This window comes from Carettochelys insculpta, chromosome 4 (assembly GCF_033958435.1).
Source record: "Carettochelys insculpta isolate YL-2023 chromosome 4, ASM3395843v1, whole genome shotgun sequence".
NCBI classification, from domain to species: Eukaryota; Metazoa; Chordata; order Testudines; family Carettochelyidae; genus Carettochelys; species Carettochelys insculpta.
Window position 1 is genome coordinate 47,944,184 of NC_134140.1, and position 15,585 is coordinate 47,959,768.

The 15,585-nt window shown below is 41.5% G+C and overlaps 1 protein-coding gene across 8 annotated transcripts in view; it reads right to left on the reverse strand.

Annotated features, from left to right (window-relative positions):
• CORIN (corin, serine peptidase) overlaps positions 1 to 15,585 on the reverse strand; it is a 230,127-nt gene that overhangs the window by 67,177 nt on the left and 147,365 nt on the right. For all 8 annotated transcript variants that reach the window (XM_074992721.1, XM_074992724.1, XM_074992718.1 and 5 more), the window contains 3 exons: positions 13,160 to 13,267; positions 10,469 to 10,579; positions 4,273 to 4,395 (listed from right to left, as the gene is read on the reverse strand). In XM_074992721.1, coding sequence (XP_074848822.1) covers positions 4,273 to 4,395; positions 10,469 to 10,579; positions 13,160 to 13,267 — 342 coding nt within the window. The remainder of the gene's footprint in view (positions 1 to 4,272; positions 4,396 to 10,468; positions 10,580 to 13,159; positions 13,268 to 15,585) is intronic.

Below are 15,585 nucleotides of genomic sequence, written 5' to 3' on the forward strand. Positions count from 1 at the left end.
CCCATCTTCTAAAAGAGAAAACTTAAGGGATAACACCTGTGTATTCACACATAAACCTGCCATGGGCTGAGCATTTGTGTAATCTTTACACTACTGGCTTATTGTGCTCAGTATGCTAGCACCTACCCAGGGCCTCGGGAACTTCCACCCCGTCACTTCTCTCCACTCACTGGTACCCAATACAATTCACTATAATGAGCTGTTTGTCCATTTTACAGAGCCTAATGAGCAAAGTGACCCTCCGCCAGCTGTGCGTAATAAGGGCCTTGTGCTTAAATCTACACAGTGTCAAACTTCTGTTCCTGCACTGGCATTGAATGTTACTTCCCTGTGTGGGTTTGGCTGTTGTGTAAAGTTACTTCACTTAGTTGCTCTTGAAGACAGAGACTCAACAGTTTATAAAGTTATCACTCTGTCAAGTTTAAAATCATCTTAACCAATATTATTTTTGCTGCACTAGTGTCCCCGGGCACCAGTCACTAAACACTGTTCAGACACACAGTAAAAGGACCAAGACCCTGTCCCAAGGAGCTCATAGTCTAATTTATGCAGCTTAACTCTGAGGTAGATGTATCAAAAGTATCTTTTCATTCCTTTGGTGGCTTCGTTTCATCTCAGATCTGGCAGAGGATGTACGGTTTACATCTTTACCACATTTGCTACACTATAATATCTTATGCACCAATAGATTTTGCTCTTTTTATTTTGCAAGAGCACTTGATCCTAAATGAAACTCACAGGACACGAAAATCTTCACAGACGTCCAAAGTTATGACAGATTGGGACTTAACATATATTTAATCAGATACCTCCTACTCATCTCCCAAAGTTGCATTTAATTTTATTTGCTGAAGCTCATGGTCCAATATGTAACAGGACTATACAACTATGAAGTGATTCATACCCTTGACTTCTTCACAGAAATAGTTTCCACATAGCTGTGTTCTGGAATCTAAGCTTTAGTTTAAAAATAATAATGTTTCTAGCATCTTATGTTTCCATAGAACCTTCCAAAGTACAGACTGAGGCAGAGTTGTTTGTCTCGCTCAGTAAAGATAAAGTCAGAGGACTAGCCTGAGCTACTGAAAGCTTGCCGGGGCTGGCAGTTGTGCTAATGTTTACTTGAATAGGTCCACAACTTACAAATCCTCTCAGATTCTCCCATTACCAGCCTGAAATTATTTTTGTTTTAAAAGATCAGATGCTCAGTTAGCACATGGGCATGACATGGCTTCCTGAAGGCTTGATTCATTTATTAACTGAATGCTATCATTAACATTAAAAGTACAGGAATTTACTGTTTGCTCTCTCAGACTTTTAGTGTGTTGCATCCAGCCACTGCTAACATAATGTTTGGCCTTCCTGTAAACTAACTCTGCATACATGTGTGAGTGTAGTGGGACAGAGTGGCTGCCCATTGACCCTGAAGGTGGGGGAAAGCCCCTCCAGGAGCCATTTTGTACTGATCCTGGCCCCTTCCAGTCACCTGACTGGAAGACAGGAGGCAGGGCCAGGATTATAAAAGCCCAGCCTGAGGACTCAGTCTGGGCCCAGCCTCCTGGGGAATCAGAGGTCTGCACAGAGCTTCCTGCCTAGGAGGTGGAGGACTGGCTGAGACACTGGGGCATCCCAGCAGCGTGGGCCTGGATTGGGCCATCTGGACCCCTGCCAGTCTTGGCACCCCTTTGACCCCATCAGAACCTGCCTGCTGCAGAAGATCAGCTTGATCCAGAGGACTGACCTGAGTACCAGCCTCAACCTGCACCCTGAGCAAGGCTGAGGTAATGGGACCTACAGGCCACAGAGACCTGGATTGGGCCACCCAAACCCTCCCAGCCAGACCTGGAACCCCATGAGCCCTGAGACACTGACTGGACACCTGCATATGTGCTGAGGGGGAGACCGGGAGTGGCCTAGGGTGTAAGAGAGGACTATTAAAGGGCCTCGGGTCAGCATGTTGCAGTGTGGATTCCCTGCTGACTCTTGCAGCTGACCAGGCTGCTGTTACCAAGGCCCCTGGGCTGGGACGTGGTGGAGTGGATGGGCCTGCATCCCCCCGGCCACCCTCTCCACCAGCACAGGTGAAGTGTCAGTGCCTTTCGTGAACTCTGAGACTCTTTGCTGCCCCGCCCTGCACCAGGGCTTGGGCCTTCTGTGACTGTTTGTTGTTGCCCCACCCTGAGCTAAGGCCTGGGCCTTCTGCAAGTCTTGAGTTAATTTCCCCTGCTGAACTGTGTGCTCGCCACCCCGCCCTGAGCTGGGGCTGGACTCGTGTTGAACTGATTTGCTGCTCACCCTGAGCTAGAGCCGGGCTTTCCTGAGACTGGATGATTGCAGCCCTGCCCTGAACAAGAGGTGGGGCCCTCCTGAGAACGTTTGTTGGCTGCCCCACCCTGAACCAGGGCTTGGACCCTCCTGAGACTGAGGGTTTGCTGCCTTGCCCTGAGCTAGGGCCTGGGTGCATTGTGAGCATGTGTGCACTGACCTGACCTAGGATTATGTCAAGACTTGAGGTAATTCCTCCAGAGCCCATCTGAAGTAAGGCTGGGCTTATGAAGAGCTGCCCTCACCCACCTGAGGCAAGGTGGGAATCAACTAACTACTCATCTGGGGGTCTGTCATGGGACCTCTGGCAGTGGGGTGGAGTGGCCACCCACTGACCTGGAGGGGAAGGAACCCCTCTGGGAAGCCCAGATAGCTACAGTGAGACACAAGAATGCACAAAATTTGGGAATTTCTTAACCTCTAGCATTATAGCATGCATTTGACAGAACCGACTATTATACAGGTTACAGAAAAAAAATCAATTATGAGGCCATTTTTGCACAATTTAAAAAATCAGCTTCATGAAGGATGGACTGAGTTTCTGTGTTGGGGCTCTGCCAGAGTAATTTTTCTAGGAAAAAACTGAGGAAGAATCCCTTCATCCAGTTTGAGTTTGGTGAGGGTATAAAATGTACTATTCTCACACTTCCAGCCATATAGATAGAGCTACAGCAGAAAAGACTGAAGTGAGGAAGCTAAAATTGGGCGTGGTCCTAAACGGGAAGAAGAGCCATTACACAGATTATTTAGCAAAGTTATGACTCCTTCATCACTGTTTACTCAGCATACAAAAACATGATAGGGGAATAAGGGAAATGAAAGGTAGGAAAATGTCGTCAGATACCCACAGCCACTTGCGGGTCATTTTTTTTTCCCATGCTGCACCAGTGAAAATATCCAGAATGCTACAGGGCTCAGGGAACTGTGGGATAGGCTCCCACGATACACTGCTGCAACAGTCGAAGTTTGGTGACTTGTGTGTGGCAGCAGTAAGTCGAATTTGTGGGGAGCCTGTGGGAAGGTGAGGATGTTCAAATTTGAATTTATAAAACCCAGCATTAAAATATCAATTTTAATAAAGTCAAATTCATAGTGTAGACATAGTCTGAGGGGTAAAATTTGGCTTTGGGTTTTACTACTTTATATGGCACCTCTCTCTGTCACACTGCTCCCTGCCAAACCCGGTTCCCCAAGGCAGCAGGCCTACATTTTTGATGACTAGCACCTCTGGGTGGGCCAGCCCAGCTGGCTCTTTCTGCTGCAGCATGCATGCACAGCATGCTCGTCAGGTGCTGTGCTGCTCATGCCCCACCCCGTCCAGTCAGGCCAAGGGTATGTAGCGTCTTCCAGGTCTGGACTTTCCAAGCTTTTGCTGGAAAAATGCAGAGTGTCTACACTGCAAATGTGCTTTGTTGACAGTTTGTCGACAAAACCCGGAACACCCACTGCGGTATTATACCTCTCCACATTCAAGTATAACTCCTCTGTCAACAAAACAGCCATGTAGATGTTCTGGGGCCTTTTTTCTGGTTCACAGGGCTTCTGGTTCACGGGGCAGCCCTGTTTGCAGAGCTTCCACTCAGCTATTCTGTCAAGAGAGGGCTGGACAGTCTGGCCGCTCTCTGTCAACAGAGCAGATTGCTCTTTCAATCTGCTTTTATGTGTAGATGTGATCTGTCAACAGAAGTTTTGTTGGGAAATCCTTTCCGACAGTCGCTTCCGTTGACAGAGGTTTCTCATGTAGATGTGGCTGATGAGACTAAAGCTGGGGCCTTAAAGTAGATTCTTCAGGAGTGGTTAAGAAAGTTCTTCCTGTAAGTGAGGGGCAGGAAACACTTCCTGTATGCCAATAGGGAAACACACATCCTTAACTTGTTTTCAACAAGGAAGTTTCAGTACAGAGGAGTCACTGGGGATTGTCTGTAAAGAGAATGAAACACTGCATACCCTCATTTTCGTTGCAATTATCTTCATCACTTCCATCCTTGCAGTCATTATCCCCATCACACTGGAAAGCACTGGGAATGCACTGTCCATTTCTGCACTCCACCAGGCCCTGGCTGTAACATGCTGGGGAAACAAGAATACATTCCAATCAGCTGACAAGACTACAGGTTTCTCATTTCTTTTAAACACAATTGTTAAACATAATTATTATTGTCGGGGCTCTCAGCATCACCTATTAAGATAGTGCCGCACTTCTCATTATAAAGACCCTGTTTTCAGTTACTTACAATTTTCTAAGCCTTTAATTACTTGGGCTGACATTCTCCTTAGCCAATGTCTGCCTCAGGCTAAATTCATCTGGAAAATTTCACCCAAACAGTTTGGCTTTTTCTGAGAATGATGCTAAGGAAAAAAGTTATTTTGCCCATGTTTAAAAATTGTTCAAAAGTTTCCAGTGCTTGGAGTCTTTGGGTACAGCTACACAAGGACAAAGAAACCCCACAACTGGCTCAGGTCAGCAGACTTTGACTCACGGGGCTTGTGGCCCATGTTGCACAAAAATACTGTATAGACAGCCCAAAATGATTACAATTGAAAAAGGATGAGTGCAGTATTCCAACTAAAAAGTTAACGAATCAAAAGGAAGCTACAACAGATCAACTAATGTACATTTTGACAATGAGAAGGAAAGGTAAGAACAAAAGAATAAATATACTGGATTAGACTAGTGGTCTTTCTAGCCCAGTATCCTGTCTTCCAACAGGGGCCAATGCCAGGTGCTGCAGAGGAAATGAACAGAACAGACAATCATCAAGTGATCCATCCCAGTCACCTATTCCCAGCTTGGCAAACAGAGGCAAAGAAAACTTTAGAACATGATTTTGCTCCCTTGCCAGTCCTAGCTAATAAACATTGATGGATGCATCTTCCATGCCTTTAATACTTTCTTGAACCTGGTTATGGTCTTGCCCTTCATAACACTGTCTAGAAAAGAGTACCATGGGTTGACTGTGTGTGTGAAGAAATATTTCCTTTTGTTTGTTTTAAACTTACTGCCTATTAATTTAATGCAGTGATTCTTTGTCCTTGTGTAATGAGAAACATTAACATTTCCTTATTTATTTCTCCACACCACTCATGATTTTATAGACTTCTATCATATCCACGCTTTGCCTCTTTTCCAAGCTGAAAAGTTCAAGTCTTATTAATATTTCTTCATTTGGAAGCTGGTCCATACTCCTAATCACTCTGGTTGCCCTTCTCTGTACCTTTTCCAATTCCAATATATCTTTTTTGACATGCAGTGATCAGCTCTGCATGCAGTATTCAAGACATGGGCATATCATAGATTTAGATAAAGTGAATATTATAATTTCTGTCTTATTTTACCCCTTTCCTAACAATTCCCAAGAAGAACTTCCTTTTGTTGTTTTAAGCAAATTGCCTACTCATTCATTTGGGTGATCTTTGGTTTTTGTGTTATGTGAAGGGGCAAACGTTTTTTATTGTCTTTCTCTAGTTGATACCATTCATGATTTTAGATATGTATTATATTCCCCACCCCACCATAGCTGTCTTTTTTTCTACACTGAACAGTTCCATCTTCTGAAACTCCCCTCATATGGAACCAAATCATTTTGGTTGCCCTTCTCTAATTGTAAAATCTCTTGACGTGGAATGTGTTGTGTATCATAAATTATTTTGGTTTCCCTTCTCCATACTTTTTCCAATTCTAATATATCTTTTTTTGAGGTGGGACAACCAGAACCACATGCAGTTTTCAAGATGTGGTTGTACCAGAGATTTGCACGACCTGAACACCATGTATGATGGACTGAAGAAAGCACTCAGACCAAACACTACCAAAGTTGCCCCACAAAAACATTTAAATGGAGATGTGATCGCAGACAAAGCTGCAGATGTCCAGATGGGTGGGACACTACTTAAGTCTTTATTCCCACGAGTGTACAATACAACTGAACTCGACAACCTCATCCCAACTATTCCAGAAATGTCTGAGCTAGATGCAGAGCCTAGGGAGGAGGAACTTTCTCAAGCTCTTGATGCTCTCTCCAATGGAAAAGCACTAGGAAACAACAGAATCCCAGCTGAAGTTCTGAAGGCAAACAAGGCTGTGCTCCTCCCCTTCCTCTATGATTTACTCCTAAAATGATGGACAGCAGGAGATGTCCCACATGACATGAAGGAAGCAAACATCATCACTCTCTATAAAAACAAAGGCAACAAGGGTGACTGCAACAACTACACAGGCATCTTGTTACTGAGCATCACAGATAAAGCATTTGCTTGTGTCATTCTCGAACACCTGCAAAAACTTGCAGATTGAGTTTATACAGAAACACACTGTGGTTTCAGGGCTAGCAGGTCAACAGTGGACATGATTTTCTCATTTTGACAACTACAGAAAAAATTCGGAGAACAAGGAAAGCTGTTATTCATAGCATATGTGTATTTAACAAAGTCATTTGACACAGATCCGGACTGTAGAGTATTAACCAAGATTGGCTGTCCACTGACCCTACTCAAACTCATAACATCCTTTCACAAAAACAAGAAAGCAACAGTGCAATATGATGGATCTACATTGGAACCATTTGTGATGAACAGCAGAGTCAAACAAGTGTGTGTTCTTGCCTGTACCCTCTTTGGCATATTCTTCTCAGTTCTACTAAATTGCACATTTCAAAATTCACACATCAATGTATTTCTCCACACAAGATTAGAGGGCTCTCTCTACAACCTGGTAAGACTCAAGGCCAAAACTAAGGTCAAGAAAGTCCTCATTAGGGAACTTCTCTTCACAGATGATGCAGTTATCTTTGCTTATAATGAAGACATGCTACAGTCACTGATGGATTCTCTGTCCAGAGCCTGCAAGTTGTTTTCCCTTGACATAAGCATGAAGAAAACTGTTGTGTTCACTCAAGGTATATCTCAACAATCCAATGTCATTCTGGATAATAGCCCATTACACGTGGTTCAACAATTCTGTTACCTTGCATCTACTGTCACCACAAACCTAGCCATGGACGAAGAACTGAACATCAGAATCAGGAAGGCAGCTCCTATTTTTGGCAGACATGAAAGGAGCATGGAACAATCCTAAACTGATAGCGAAAACAAAGATACTAATCTACCAGGCATGTGTATTGAGTATCCTGCTCTATGGTTCACAGGCATGGACCACCTACTCGAATCCGGAAAAAAAAACTGAACAGCTTCCATCTTCACTGCCTCCACAGAATGATGAATATCAATTGTCAAGATAAAGTTTCAAATGCAAATGTCCTGTCAAGATCTGGCACACCCAGCCTCATAGTGACTCTCAACAGCAGAAGACTATGATGGCTCGGGCATGTGAGAAGAATGAGTGACAAATGTCTTTCCAAAGAAATCTTCTTCAGCAAACTGTCATGTGGGTTGAGAACAAGAGGAAGACCAAAGCTAAGATTCAAGAATACCTGAAAAAATGCCGTGAAAACATTCAACATAGATTCAAAATCCTGGGAATCTACATCAGATCAAAGCATCTGGCAATAATTGCTATGATAGGGTACATCACCCTTTGATAGTATATGAGTAAGCCATGAAAAAGAACGTCATCTTAGAAGGAAAACTCTCAGATTCAAGAATTTGAAAACAGACTGACATTCGATTATTACAATCGACTGTGCAAATCCAATATTGGATGGATAAGCCAGGAGAGAAGCTGCATACCCAATCACTGCCCATAGATCCTCATTGCTGCTGCTAGACACCATCTCTTGTGATGAAAAGGGGCCATACTATGTTTTATCATCTACCTCTCTCCTAATGATTTCTAAGATTTGGTTAATTTCTGTGAATGCTGCTACACATTGGCTGTGTCTATGCTACAAAAAACTTAGAAGCTGCTTACTTGGAAGTTGACTGTCTACACACACACCCCATGGAATGGAGTAAGGACTTCAAAGTTGGGCTCCCTTACTTCAAAGTTAATGTCAAAGTAAGGGAAAACGTGTACGCTCTCTGCAGGCTACTTCAGTGTTGACTTCAAGGTTATTTCCTAGTGAAGATGCACCCATTGAGCAGTTACTTTCCATGAACTATCCACAATGACTCCAAGACATTTCTTGAGTCATAACATCTTTTTATATGTATAGTTGGGGTTGATTTCTAATTTGCATTTATCAACACTGACTTTCATCTGACATTTTATTTTTCAGTCACTCAGTTTTGTTATAATTCTTTAAGTTCCTTTGTAACTCTTTGCAATCTGCTCTGAATTTAGCTGTTTTGGGTAATTTTGTACCAGCTGCAGTTTTCTTACCTTGATTTTCCTCCCTTTGTCTACATCATTTATGAATATGCTGAACAATATTAGTGCGAGGGCACATCTCTCTCTCAATCTCTCTCTCTCCAGTCTGAAAATCAACCACTTATTCCTACCCTTTGTTCTCTGTCTTTTAACCAGTTCCTGATCCACGGGAGGACCTTTCCTGCTATCCCATGACAAGTAACTTTGCTTAAGAACCCTTGCTCAGGGACCTTGTCAAAAGTTTTCCGAAAATCTAAGTACACTATAACCACTGGATCCCCTTTGTCCATATATTTATTGGCGCTCTCAAAGAATTCTAGTATATTGGTAAGACATGATTTCCATTTGCAAAAATCATGTTGCCTCTCCCCGCAACAAATCATTTTCCTCTATTTGTCTGATAATTCATAGAATCATAGAATTCTAGGGCTGGAAGGGACCTCAGCAAGTCCTCTAGTCCACCCCCCTGCCTAAAGCAGGATCAACCCCAACCAAATCATCCCAGCCGTGACTGTGTCAAGTCAGGACTTAAAAACTTCCAGGGATGGACATTCCACCACCTGTCTAGGTAACTCATTCCACTACTTCACCACAGTCCTGGTGAAGTAGTTTTTCCTAATATCCAACCCACAACTCTCCCTCTAACTTCAGAACATTGCTCTTGTTCTGCCATCTGTCACCATTCTGAACAGTCTCTTTTCATGTTCTTTAGAGCCCCCGTTTAGGAAGCTGAAGGCTGCTATCAAATTAACCCTTCCTCTTCTCTTCTGCAAACTAAATACGCCCACATCTCTCAGCTTCTTCCCATAGGCCATGTGCTTCAGACCCCTAAGCATTTTTGTTGCCCTCCACTGAAACTCTCCAAAGTGTCTACATTCTTCCTGTACTGCGGGGTGGAGGGCAGAACTGGACACCATACTCCAGATGTGGCCTCAACAGTGCGGAGCAGAGGGGAATAATTTCTCTAGATCTGCTGGAAATGCTTCTCCTAATGCACCCCAATATATTGTTAGCTTTCTTGGCTACAAGGGCACACTGACTCATATCCAGCTTTTTATCCACTGTAATTCCAAGGTCCTTTTCTGCTGCACTGCTACTTAGCCAGTTGTTCCCCAGCTTGTAACAGTGCATTGGATTCTCCCATCCCAAGGTCACTCTGGACCCTATCCCTATCCTCCAATGTATCTACGTGACCCCCTAGCTAAGTGTCACCTGCAAATTTGAGGGTGCAATCCATCCCCTCATCCAGGTCATTAATATAGATGTTGAACAGCACTGGCCCTCGAATTGATCCTTGGGGCACTCTACTGGAAACCAACCATCAATGGATCCTTGGGGCACTCTACTGGAAACCAACCATCAATGAGACACAGAGCCATTGACCAATACCGGTTGGGCCCATTCACCAAAAGCCAGTTTTCTATCCATCTTACTTGTCCATGCATCCAACCCATACTTCCTTAACTTATGGGCAAGGATGTTGTGAGACTGGATCAAAAGCTTTGCTAAAGTCAAGGTATATCACATGCATTGACTTCCCCATGTCCACAGAGCCAGTCACCTCATCATAGAAGCTAATTAATTAATAATTCTGTCCTTTACTGAAGTTTTAACCAATTTGCCTGTTACACAAGTTAGGCTTACTAGACTGAAAGTCATGAGATCACCTCTGAAGACTTCTTAAAAAAGAATTACATCACATTAGCTATCCTCCAGGCTACTTATGTTTACCACAATATATTATCTGAAAGAACATTTATCACTTAAGTTATATCAAATCAAATTACCTTACATTCCTGTCTTTATAGCAATATTCCATGCTTAAGATTTTGTTAAAAAAGTACTGATATGGAGACTTAAAAAAATCAGGTAACTTACAGCAATTGACTTCATCTGACTTGTCTATACAATCATGGTCACCATCGCATACCCAGTCTACCGTTATACACCTCCCATCTCCACATCGATGTTGCTTCAATGGATTACAATCTAATAAAAATGAAAAATTGGGACAAAAAAGAAAATTATCAATTCTGTAAGTTATATTTCTGCTTGACAATTCCATGCTCTGGAAAGGTCATTATCCTTGCTAACTTGACAATGTATTGTTAGATTAATTATAATACACAAAATTATCACACCTGCAGTATTACTTTAACTATTCTATACTTAGAATGAATGCCTTGAAAAATGCACAAATGGATGTAAAGTGAGGTCTGAGCGCTGACTGATGAAGCTTTATCAGTGTTCTGGTCACTGTTAACATTAATTAAGTTCCTAGAGATGGCCTGACTACTATGAATAAGATTCAACTGTTTAGCGTGGCTTGTATTCATTCTTGTTAAAAATGAAAAAAATTAAAAAAGAAAAAATGGGTGGGACAGTTGTGGAAAGATTTTATCATCACAGGTTACTAATGCCAACTGTCCAACAAAACAGCTGTTACTGCCTACTATTCAAAACAGGCTTAACAGCAACATTTAAAATGATTTCTGGTGGGAAAGACTGGAAATGTCCAGGGCAGAAGAAGGAAATTACAATAACCAAGACACAAGACAACACTGGAACAAGTTCTAGATACTCTGTACACAGAGAAGGTAAAAATCTTACAGATGTTTTATAGAATAAAGTAACATCGATAGAGCTGCATGACATTTTTTTCAATGAAAGGTTTTTAATGAAAATGAACTTTTGTCAAACTATTTTTGCAATAAAATGTTACTTTGATTAATTTTTCATTTCTAAATACTGAATACAAATTTTTGAAAACATTTATTCTGTGTTTTTTGGAAAAACATTTTAAATTGTGAGCTATCCAGTTTTGTTCCTCTCATTTTTTGTTATAATCTCACAGAAGAGGAGAGGGGGAGTAAAAGATAGAAAAGAACAAAGGTTTTTTTTAAAAATAATATTATTTTTCATCTTTAAAAGAAACTCTTCCAAAGAGGAGGTAACACTTTTACTTTTTAACTTTTTTTCCTCTGGCAAAGTTAGAAAAATTAAGTTTTTCCATGCTAGCATTTTTAAGTTTTGCCTAAGGAGCCATGATTTTCTGATGGCAAAAGTTCAAATGGGGATTTTTGTCTTGTAAATTTCTACAGGAAAAATTCTCATTTTTCATGCCAGCCAAAGACATGATGTTGATTGTGAGAGAGAGAACAAGACACTGCCAAACAAGATGTTGAAGAAGTAACCAGGAAGGTAGGCAGACAATTAATCAGAGGAAATAGCCTTGAAATTCAGTTGAAAACATGATTTAAGAAGCAGTGAATAGTTGATGGTCAAAGAGAACAAGTCTGTCCTGATGCTTATGCAGGAAGGGTCCAGTCATAATGCCCTGCTGGTGCTACTAATAAGCAGCATCTTGAGTTGCACTTTTCTGCCTTATGAGCTGCTGAGCTAGCTGGAGGCAGTCAACACATCCTGAATAAGTTTACAATAAATAACAAGGCCAACATTTCTTCAATAAAATATGTACCTCTTTTGTATAAAACACAAAAATTGCACAAAAGCATCTTTTGCTGAAAAAAGCATTAATAATAGAATTCTCAGCCTTTTAAATTAGTTATAAAGAGTCAAACTTTAATCTGTGTTCACTTTCTTGCTAAGTAACATGTGATGGCTGGGTATATTACTATTTCTAGTAAGTCTAAGGGAAAAGATTCTGTCAGCTTAGACCACGGGTCAGTAACCTTTCAGAAGTGGAGTGCCAACATCTATATACAGTCTGAGTGCCAGTGATACTTTTTAAAGTCACTAAGGGGGTGTCCACACTTGCATCCAACTTTCTAAAGAGGCATGCAAATGAGGTAAATTGAAAATGCAAATGAAGTATAAAGTTACATATTCAGCACCTCATTTGCATATTCTAATTTTGAAAGAGCATCTTTCGAAAGAAGAAAGCCAATATAGATGCTGCTCTTTCGAAAGTAAGCTCATCTTCGAAAGAATCCTTCATCCTTTTATTTAATGGGAAGAAGGATTCTTTTGGATATGGGGTTTACTTTTGAAAGAGCAGCATCTACATTGGCATTCTTCTTTCGAAAGAAGCTCTTTCAAAATTAGAGTATGCAAATGAGGTACTGAATATGCAAATCTACACACCATTTGCATTTCCAGTTTGCCTCATTTGCATACTTCTTTCGAAAGAGGAATGCTAGTGTAGACGCACTCCAATAGTCCTACTTCCAACAGCTTCATTAATAAATAAAGATGTAGAGCTTTGCTGTTTAGTTGATGGCTTGTAGCATTAGCTGATCTCTTGTTAATCCACAGTGGCATGGCTTTCAGCAAGCTCCCAGCTGCATGGGGGAGTAGGCGTGAGGCTTAACTCCTGCCTTGCATTCTACTGAAATTTGGCTTGCATGCCACTCTTGGCACCCATGCTAAAGGGATGCTGAGCCCTGTTCTACACCTATCTGCTCCCCCTGCACAATCTAAATACTCCATTTTGACAAAGCCAAAATAAATCTCTTTGACATTTCCAAAGTGTGCCGGTGGTTGCTAACCCCAGGCTCAGACAACACTATTATATTAAAGCCTTTAGAAAAATGCAATTCTCCCAATTACCACAGTTTTGTTCATCACTCAGGTCTCCGCAATCATCATATCCGTCACAAACGAAGGTGTAATTGAGACATTTTCCTGTAGTACAGCGGAACAGATGATCACTGCAGTCTGGAAAACAAAGATTCGTAAAACACATCAACAAAGCCCTTCATTTTGTACTATTTTTTTCTATTTGGTGATAGAGCAAGTTAAACTAGATTAATAGCTGCACACAGTAGCTATATTGCAATAGAGTAAACATACATACAAGACAACAACCATATTCTATAAGCACATTTACTCATTAAAATTCAACATGTATACTGAATATAAGAAGAAGAATCAGACACTTTGGTAGATCTTTTTGGCTGCAGTTAAGAAGTGCTTTCTTTGGCCACACAAGCCCGTCTGAGACCAGAGCTCAGCAAAATTTAACACTCCCACTCAAGAGCAGCATGCAGACCAGAAAGCACACAGAAAGGTAATGTGCTGCTCTAGCACTTTCCTGGTTATAGTCCCATAGACCTGCCTGCAGCCAGGGACTCTATTTCAAAGCAAAAGTTGCCAAAATTCGAATCCCAGTAATATTAAAGTCAATGGGACAAGATCAGTTCCCAGCAAAATGTTGCCATTAAATGAAAGGTGTTAATATGGGAATTGCTATAAAGTGACAGTCACTGTATTTAGTTCTCAGAAATGATGAGTCTTTGCCCTGAAAATGGTGAAGAGGTTAACTCTTGGTTCTTGGACAAATTCTTCAATGAAGTCTTTTTTGCCCCACCCTGTGCACACAACCTGTTCACTGAGCCAGTACATCTGGACCAAGAATGATGTGTCTAGTGTAGGGGGATTCTCTGGTGAGGAACAGCCTGCCTAAAGACTGCTACCCTACCTTCTCTGCCAGTGACTGGAGGAAAGCACGTATGGCTGAAAAACCCTGAATGGTTCAAACATTTGGCTATGGTTTCCCCTCACCCCTTTGTGGAACAAGTAACCGAAGCAAATTAGCAGAAGTATCAGGTTGCCATACTGTATGCTAGGGGACAAGCCTGCATACCGTGGCCCCAAATTGACTTTTTCTGTGTTCCTTGGCTGAAGACAAGGGCCTGGGCCCGGTATCTTTTTAAACATCAGTCCAGCTTTCAGAGAGGTGTTTTGTAAATGGAGGCACTGCAAAAGAATGATGTTCACGGTTCCAAAAACCTGTTGGTTTGATGGGCTGGATCAAGCACCCAACTTTATACATCATATCTGTCATTGTAATAGCTGTGCTATCAAGATATAGATAAGCAAATTTAAACATTTCTCAAGGCATGACACAATGTTTTGCTTGTATGTTATAGATCCAAAGCAGAGAGAGAGAGAGGGCTACCTTATGAAAATCATTTTAAGCTACTGTGAACAATCAGATGAAAATCAATTTCTTATTGTACCCAGTGATTTTTACAGGATGGAACCATCTGTTACTGTTTTCATGAATTATTTTCTGGGGCTCAGAAATTATAACAATTGTGAATGCTCATCCTTATTCCCAATCTCATTTCTAGACCACTCAGGAACACTTGATTTCCCTGGGTCCCACAGCTAAACAAAGAGTAAACTATTTTGAATACGTGACCCTAAATCTTTTACTGTGAGAGCTTATGGGCCTGATTCAGTTCTTACTAAAGTGAGTTCAAAGATATAACTCTGGATTTACACTGATGTGAGCTCAAAATCTGGTCCACTGTTTTTCTCTAAATAACCTGCTAATACAGACATCCCTAAGTGGGTTTACACTTTCATTCTCTGACTGTCAGTTGTGTTGCAGATGTGAAAAAGGCTCCAGTGAATACCCTTATGCTCAGTGTAAAACACTTATCTTGCTGAATTCAGTTTGTCCCATGTTGTTACAGTGAGAGACACAAAGGTACATAAAATTATTCACAGTTATTTTGTGGGGTGAGGGGAAGAATAGCATAATTAATTAGCACATTTTAGCACTTTTTTTTGTCATATCTGATGACAGCATAATTGAACCTCTCTAATCTGGAACTCTCGTCAGGCAAACTCCATAATCCAGCATGTTTTTAGCTCGCCAGCTGAGCACTTATCATGGGTGTCAGCGTTTCCTGTGGTCCCATAAAGTTTGTTTACAGCCACCAGTCCTGCCTCTCAGTGTTCTCTGCTGTTATTTAGCTGTAATTTACCCCTAAACGTCTCCTAAGAGCCCAGTAAGCAGTGGAAGTGTTGGTAATGTGCTAGGAAATATTGACCTCCGGTCATATAGCAAATTCATCTGGCACTGGTCAGATCCTGAGGGTGCCAGACGAGAGAGATCCAACCTGTAGAAAGTTGATAAGTACCTGTCAAATTGTAATTCACAGATAAAAAGTTGATTTGTTTATAGACAGGATGAGGATAAACCTCCCCTCATCCCGTAACATCATTTCTGTTAGCATTTCCAC